The sequence below is a fragment of the Salvia splendens genome, chromosome 7 (assembly GCF_004379255.2).
Source record: "Salvia splendens isolate huo1 chromosome 7, SspV2, whole genome shotgun sequence".
Classification (NCBI taxonomy): Eukaryota; Viridiplantae; Streptophyta; class Magnoliopsida; order Lamiales; family Lamiaceae; genus Salvia; species Salvia splendens.
In genome coordinates, this window is record NC_056038.1 from 6,361,867 (window position 1) to 6,370,212 (window position 8,346).

At 43.6% G+C, this 8,346-nt stretch overlaps 1 protein-coding gene across 1 annotated transcript; it reads right to left on the bottom strand.

The window, feature by feature from the left end:
- Positions 1-2,289: 2,289 nt before the first annotated feature.
- Positions 2,290-4,442, bottom strand: LOC121740799 (putative beta-D-xylosidase). Its single transcript, XM_042133427.1, has 5 exons — positions 4,217-4,442; positions 3,984-4,062; positions 3,557-3,898; positions 3,071-3,484; positions 2,290-2,810 (listed from the first exon to the last, which is right to left on the bottom strand). The coding sequence occupies exons 3-5, from the start codon at positions 3,789-3,791 to the stop codon at positions 2,716-2,718; spliced, it is 744 nt and encodes a 247-aa protein (XP_041989361.1). The 5' UTR covers positions 3,792-3,898; positions 3,984-4,062; positions 4,217-4,442; the 3' UTR covers positions 2,290-2,715.
- Positions 4,443-8,346: the final 3,904 nt, after the last annotated feature.

Here is an 8,346-nt window from a genome sequence, read left to right on the forward strand (position 1 = left end):
TCCCGCGTTCCATTTCAATACTCTATTATACCCTTTGTTTCGGCGCCAATGGATTGGTTCAACAGCGATCAACGTGAGATGGAGGAGTTCGTTAACTCGAACAATTGGTACATACCGTCGTCGCAACCATCACAGACACAACCTAGTCCGGGAGTCGGTAGCAACGTCGACATTACATCGCCGGTCAACACCAAAGATTTCGAGCTCAGTGATATGGAGCCCGCTCAAGAGCGGGGAAAGGAGAAGGTCAAGGAGGAGGATGGGCCGAAGAAGTACACTCCGCAGGAGACATTGTGGCTTGCGAGGAACTACATCGATGTCGCCGAGGATCCTATCATCGGCAACCAGCAGACCGGCAAGGCTTTTTGGGAGCGGATTGCGCAGAAATATAACGCTGGCCGTCCGAAATGGTCGATCGAGCGTAGCTACGTGAAGCTGCGCAAGCATTGGGGCCGGGTCCAGGCGGATATGAGCAAATGGAATGGAAAGTGGGCCAACGTAGTCCGTATGTGGCCGAGCGGGCACAGCGAGGCGGACCTCGCCGAGAAGGATGCGTTCTTCACTGACGGGAAGAAGACCTTCAAGTACTTTGAAGTTTGGAAGCTCGTCGAGAAGAGCCCGAAGTACACCAGCGGTGCCGAGCCGGCGGCAACAGGTGCGGCGAAGAGAACCAAAGTTTCCGCCTCCGGAAACTACTCTTTGAGCGAAGGAGGTTCGGCGATCGACCTCAACGTGACGGACGACGATGTCTTCTGCTCTTCTCCTAGCATTCAGAGCCGCCCGATAGGAACAAAGGCGAACAAGAGGAAAGCAAAGGGGAAGGCAGTTGCGAGCAACTCCGCTATGGTGCCACCGCCGACCCATCCGTCTCTGGATAAGATGGTCGACACTTTGTCGGAGATGAATATTACATGGCGGATGAGCCAGCTGACGGAGTTGACATCGAGGGATACATCGAAGATGTCGGACGAGGAGATCGAGTTGCACCGTGAGATGATCGTCTACCTTCGCGCCCAAATGAAGAAGTAGTAGTCGTGGCCCGGGTTTCTTGTATTTCAAATTTGCTTCGTCTAGTAATGTAATGTTAATTTCTAATGAACAATGCATTTTCCCGGTTTCAATTGTTCAACGAATTGCGTTTACGAGTTAAATAGGTTGGAGTTGTGAATAGTGTCATTTATTAGTTGCGGCCCGGGCCGCAACCTGCAGGGTTACAGCAGTTGGGGCATGGGGCGCAACTGTAGAGGAATGATGACGTGGAGGGGACTTGGGACAGGAAATGGGGACGGGTTTAATGATGCCCTTAGAGTCTTTAAAATCTACATCACACGCAATAATACCTTAGCCTAACTTTAATATGGGTCCAGTCCACCAAATTCAGATGTGATTAAAGCTGAAAAAATTGATAGTTTTCTTTAAATCAGACACCTCGTTTTGACAAATCCGTGTACTTATCCTCGGACTTAATTATAATGCTTTTTAATAAAAATCAAAACATTAAATATCTGCAGTTCCAGTTCTCATCAAAAGGATGTTTTTGCTACAAATATAAATTCAAAAGCTTAATTTGCAGGCATCATCGAGCCCCACTCTAAAATGAAGCTTTTCTATAGCATTGTTAGCACCCCAACAGCTTTTTCTACCTCTTTAAATTTGCACCTTTTTACTTCTTACTTAAATATTTATGCTTATATTACAGCTAAAAAAACAAAGATCTTTTGGACTTAAAATTTATTAGACCTAAATAATTTGGGCTAGGTCCAATTGTGCATTAGTAGCTAGTACTTTGATAGAGCTGACTATTTGTACAACACAGAACCGAAACAATCCTTTCAGTAAGCAAAATCCTGTCTATTTAGTAGGACTAAAATTGGGCTTATCTGATTGATGGATTTTTAAATACGTTTATAATTTCAATATTATCTCAAGATTCATCCATCCCCTTTCTAACAAATTATGTGTTGAGATGATAGCCAGTTAAAAAACGTGAAAAAAGTCATTTTGAACCTACTTTGACGTTGTTGTTTTGCCTAATGCCGTTTTATCCACGTGTTTTAAAGCGGCGGTCACATCAACATGTAATATGCCAGGAAAGAAAGATGAGATAATTGCGAAAACTTTCATCTTTCTTAATTTATGTTTCAAGTATTGAAAATTACCTAAAAATTCGGATTGATTTAGCGTATCTAAAGTAAAAGAGCAAGGTAATTAGAAAATTGCATATGAATATCAGAATATGAGTTTCATTGTTACATCAGTATTATCTTGTTGCATTAAAAAAATACGTAGTGAATTGAACTTTTAAGCTGTTTCCCAAGTCCCTCATTTTTCATGACCTTGTTCTTGAAATACAATTACAACAAAAATCTTGGCAAAAATAATTAGATCAATAAGCGAATCTTGATCAATCATATTCCTTTCTTTGTCGAATCTTGTTTTGGAATCTCATCGAGATTCCTTAAAATAACCATGTTACAAACACTAATTGAACCAATAAGCCTAAACACTAAAATTACCAATCAACCAAGAATGTTGAGTTAAATGATGACACCAAGTGTGCGGTTGAAGTGAAACAGAATGCTTCAAATCTCCGATACTCAGCGCGTGGTCTCCCATCGGAATTCTGCGAACCCCGGCCGGGCGCAACCAGCTGCGGGCTGGAGCACCGTGTGGGACCCCACCCTCGTCCCCACGTTCCTCACGTCCACACTAAAGCTAAGCGACAGCCGGCTGCACCTGGCATGGGTCACCCTGACCCATTGGCTTGTCGTGTTGGATTGCATAATACCATGTCATTGGAAGCTTCCCACCTATACAATCAACGTTATCACAGGGAATGGTTCTGTTGAGAACTTATCAATTAGAAGCACAAAACATATCAATTGGTGACACAAATGGTATCAGTTGGTAGCACAAATATATCAGCTTGAGGAGCAACTGATATGTTTTGTGTTACGGACTTATACATTTTGTGCTGTCAACTGATAAATTATGAAATTCTCATTTTAAGATAGTTACGAAATGATCCATTTCCCATGATCAAATAACCTAAATGAGTATATATATTTACCAGGATTATGAGCTCCAAACAAGATATCAGCAGTGGCAGCACCACCGGCTTGGCCAGGATAGCCGGCCCCTACAATGGCTCCGATCTTCGGATCATGCTTGGCGAAGGAGACATCAACCGCACCACCGGTCATCAACACAAGAATGGTTGGGCCTTTTGAGGCAGCAGCAACCTTCGAGATGAGCTCCCGTTGACGCCCAGGCAGCAGGAGCCCTGTCCGGTCTTTGAACTCTGCCTCGACAGATTGGTCCAACCCCATAACCATGACAGTTGCATCAGCCGTCCGGGCAGCCTCAATGGCGCCACCAAACAACGCGTCACTAACACAGGCGACATTTGCGCATCCTGGCTGATGAATTGCCCTAGCATACTTCCTTATTCCTTGCAAAGGCGTCGTGTAACCACACGCCACACCTGCATGAAAAATGGCGAAACAATGTAAGACAAAAGCTCAAATAGTGTGTAGGTTTTTTTTAATCTTCTTACCAGCATAATTGCCTATCATGGTGAGAGTAACATAGGAATTAGGTCCAATGAGCGCGATCGGTTGGTGCTTGCGTGTAGAGAGAGGCAGCACAGGGCCTTGATTTTTGAGCAGAACAATGCCTTGCCTAGCAGCTTCTAGTGCTAGTTCTTGGTGGGGAGGAGAGCAGACGTCGTTCGGGCCAAGGTTGCCGTATGGGTGAGATGATGGCTCTCCATCGAACATTCCTAGCCTCATTTGAAGTGTGATGGTGTTGAACAGTGCAAGATCGACTTCGGCATCTTTGAGAAGCCCCTTTTTAACTGTGTGAACTCCCAAGAAAGGCCCACAATCCAAATCCAAACCTTGAGATCAACAAAGTTTCACATCAATCAAACAAAGTGTCCATGATCATGAAATTGATGCTGCTAGATAATGTAATCTTGTTACCTGGTTTTATTGCATCAGCAGCAGCTTCTTCTGGAGTTGAGGTGTAATGCTGACAGAGTCACAATGGGAGACAATGTACCTAATGACATGATCAGCATTTCAACAAGTCAGATTTAATGAAAAGGCTACTTTTCTTGCTTTTTGATGGGAGTGAGTTTTATGGGTTTTGGGATGAGCTGTGTGATAGTGTATTGAAGAAAGCAAGGGTACAAAATTTAATGAGGTGGAAGTACGCATTAATATGCAGAGGGAAGCGAGAAGACGTTTGGATAGCTTGGCATTAAAGTGGAACCTATGGACTGACGCTGCAGGAGAAGGTGAAGCTTCTGGGGAACAATGCCGCCGCCGTGCCTCGCCTCGGGATCAAGGGCTACGAGTGGTGGTCGGAGGCGCTCCACGGCGTCTCCAACGTCGGTCCGGGGACCAGATTCGGCGGCGCGTTCCCCGGCGCCATCAGTTTCCCGCAGGTCATCAACACCGCTGCCTCTTTCAATGCCTCGCTTTGGGAAGAGATCGGCAAAGTAAGATTCTGAATTCCCCATAAAGTTAAATCGTGTAAATTTTAATTTAATTTATTTTAAGTGGATCACTTTCTAGTGTTATTTTTTTTGTTTTATCAATTTAAGCTTTTGAATTTCTGTTCATTTATTTCGAATTGTAGGTGGGATATTTAATACTCAAACGATTTTCATAAAGTTGTTCGCAGTGATAGTTGAATCAGAAACCATTAGAGCACCCGCAACGTTGTGTCACTGCGGTGCCTACGCCGTTCCGGAGGAACGGTTCCGCGGCGGCACGCATTGCAGCCGCCGTGTCGTCGCCAAACCGTGCCCATGTCGTGCCGGGTGTCGTTGCCGCGGCCCGCGGCACGACACGTTCCGCCACGCGCCGAGGCGACGTGGCGGCCTCCCATTCAACGTGTGACGCCCACTCGCTGCTCCGCGAGTGGGTTTCGTCACGTGACGCAATAATTCATTTTTTTATAAAAAATTCAAATTTTAATTAAATTTTTTTTTGCTACGGTATTGTTACCGTTTTTTTAGCCGTTTTGTAATTTTTTTTTATTTTTTATAATTTATTTACTCTATAAATACTCCTATTTCATATTCATTTCACTCACAAACACACATCTATTCCTCTTAAATCCTCTCTATTTCCACCCCAATTTTCATCTCAAATCAACTCTGTTTTTCTTCTCCCAAATTTAATCAAATTAGTTGATCCTTTTGAACAAATGCGTCAAATATTGGAACAATCACTTGAAGAAGATCGACGACGGGAGGCGGAAGAAGCCGCGCCGCCCCAACGACGCTCCCGTACGTACATCCATCGACCCCGAATCCCCCGGAAGCTCAACCGCAAGTAGTCCGCCTCGAAGTGGAGCGCATCCGTCTATACAAGAACGGTTATCTATTCGTGCAATGACACGCGACTCTAGCGCCCACACCCAACTCCAACAGGATCTAATTGGGCACATTTGGGCAAACTTTGGAGGATGAAATTATTAAAATTGTGTAATTTTATTTTTTTAGGATTTTAATTGTGTGCTTTTTATTTTTTTTAAGTTTAAGTTGTAACTTTGTTTTAATGTTGTGTGTTTTTTATTAAAGTGTGTTTTTTTAATTGAATTGAGTTGGAAATAAAAATAAAAAATGAAATTGAATGAATAGTAATTTAAGGAACGGTTAAAGAACGGAGGGTTGCAGGTTTCGTTCCTTAGTTAAGGAATGGAGTAAAAAAGTACAGTGGGGCCCGCAAATAGTAGTTTTAAGAACGGTTCAGGAACGGTATAGGAACAGCGTTGTGGATGGTATTATCTAGATTATATAAACGTTATCTCACGTACTATTCAATTATTATCAGCATTAATAATGATATCTGCTTAGAAGTTTGTGTGAGATCCATATTAATTAGGCTAAGAAAAGTAATTATAAAAAGTGTAGATAGATTAAAATAATGGAGTATATAATTAAGACCATTAGAGTAAAAGTCATGTCAAATTTAATGCCGCCTGCTGACAGCGAGGGGCAGGCGCGTCACAGGATTGGCAACGAGCAAAAATATCTCGCACGCATGTGTGACGTATAACCAGCTAGAGTCCTTTAAAGTGTTGCGAGATATTTTGGTCATTGCCGAACCTGTGACTCGCTGCTTCGAGAGCAACCGGAGATTTAACAAGAAGGTCGAGGAAGGCGAGGGGATTCCTCCCATAGTTATGTAACATGATGCATGCCCCTTAGATAAGGCTCAAGTGAATGTGTCAGTCCCGAGTATTTTTTAAGCAGCATACAAACTACATCCATATGCCCCTTAGACGCAGCATTATGCAGAATATTCTTTTCAATCGTTTCAATTTATTTGCGATTTCAGAATATCTTGCGGTTTGTTCTCTCAGCAGCTTCACTTGTTCCATTCCTACACAATTTCCAAAATTAGGAATTGATCAGACTATATGTTTTCTTCTCTAGTTTATCAAATCAAAATATGTGGTCATCCAAATACTCCCTCCGTCCCAAGCTACTCGCACTTATTTCCTTTTTGCGCGTCCCAAGTTACTTGCACTCTTTCCATTTTTAGTAAAAAATTTCACCTACAGCCGTCATTTTTTACTTTTCTATACACTCATTCGAAAAGGAAAGGGGCGAGTAGCCCGGGACGGAGGGAGTACATTTTAATAACACGTTGTAATATATAGATGCGAAGAGCAGGGAAGTTCTTCAAAATCAAATCAAAGCGAAAAAAACAATCAGAAAATTTATAACTCTCTACTTTCAATTCGGAACTCCAAAAAAATAAAGGTACTTATAGGCATGAGACATGATAAATTTGTGGGATTCTCCCGATCGAAATGGTCGAGATTTGATCACCAAGATTTGATTTACTCAATTTGACAGTCAACACGCGTTGTAATTTGTGTGCAAATCTACGCGGTCAAATGAAACATATTAATGAAATCCATTATCATGTTCTCCATTGATAACTTATTAAGTGATGAATCCGCGAATTTCTGATGTTAGTGAATGCAGGAAAATACAGATCACGACACAAAGAATTTACGTGGTTCGATTTACTGAGGTAAATCTACGTCCACGGGAAGAAAAGAGGGCAGAGTTGTATTGCTTGATATGTTTTCTACAGCTTACAAATACAAACTTGCTATATGGTGTTTTATCTCTAGAGAGCTTAACCCTTTTCTATCTGATCTAAGTTCTATTTATACATTGAACTAAGATCGTGGCTTGCATCACCACTAATGATGGTTGTGGATGTCGTGGAGGTCCTGCATGTAGCGTAGGTCATGGCCTACGATCGTGGCCTGAGCAGACACCACGTGGTAGTGGGTGTGTTGGAAGTTGTGGAAATCCTGTATGGGTCCACTAACTCCTTGTTCGGTCGAATACTGAGACCGAACTGCTTTGGTTGCCGATCTGAGAGTAGAGCTTGATGCCGACCTGAGAGCAGAGCTTGATTGGTTGGCTTTTGCCGAGCTGTAGGCTGAGGCCGAACTCTTACTGAGACCGAACTGCTTTGGTTGCCGATCTGGGAGCTTGATGCCGACTTGAGAGCAGAGCTTGATTGGTTGGCTTTTACCGAGCTGTAGGCTGAGGCCGAACTCTTTGGTAATGCCGAACTCATACTCTTCCTTGGGCTTTGGGCTGATGGGCCGTTGGTGCTGTTGGGCTTGTTTAGTCCGTACCCCATCACTACCCCCCCGAAAGACGAAGTGAATCACTTCGGCGAAGCGAGTCACTTCGGCATTCTGGATAAAGGTACGGGGGAGGCTGACGTCAGGGGACGTGCCTTGCACGTGACTGCATTAAATGCGACAGTAAAATCCGGCCGTTGAATCCCGAAAAGGTGGGATTCGAAACGGTGCGACGATTTTGAAATCTTCGCCGAATCTGATAAATACCTCCTTTCTTCATCATTGAAGCACTTCTGCGACTGCTTCTTCTGCACTCTATCTCCTTTGCGTAAAAATTTCCTTCCGCTTTCAAGAATTTCTTCAGAATTTCTTCAGATTTTGCAAGGAGTAAGAACCATGTCTTCTTCTTCTTCTTCCGAGTTAGGTAGCGGTAGGAAAGGGGGCAAGGGGTCTTCTAGCCGGAAAGAGTCCGGAGAGAAGACTGTAGAATACTTTCACAGCGTCTTGAGTAAGGACACCGTGATATCTCTACACGAAAAATATCTTCTTCCCGGGGGGAAGGCGGTGGTTCCCGACGATGATCATAGGGCTAACGACCCGCCGGAGGGTTATGCCACCGTTTACGAAGCCTGCTTAGAATGCGGGCTTCGTTTCCCTCTTCCCCCACCTTTTGTAGAGCTTCTTGATTTTTTTCAACTCCCTTTAGGTCAGGTGACT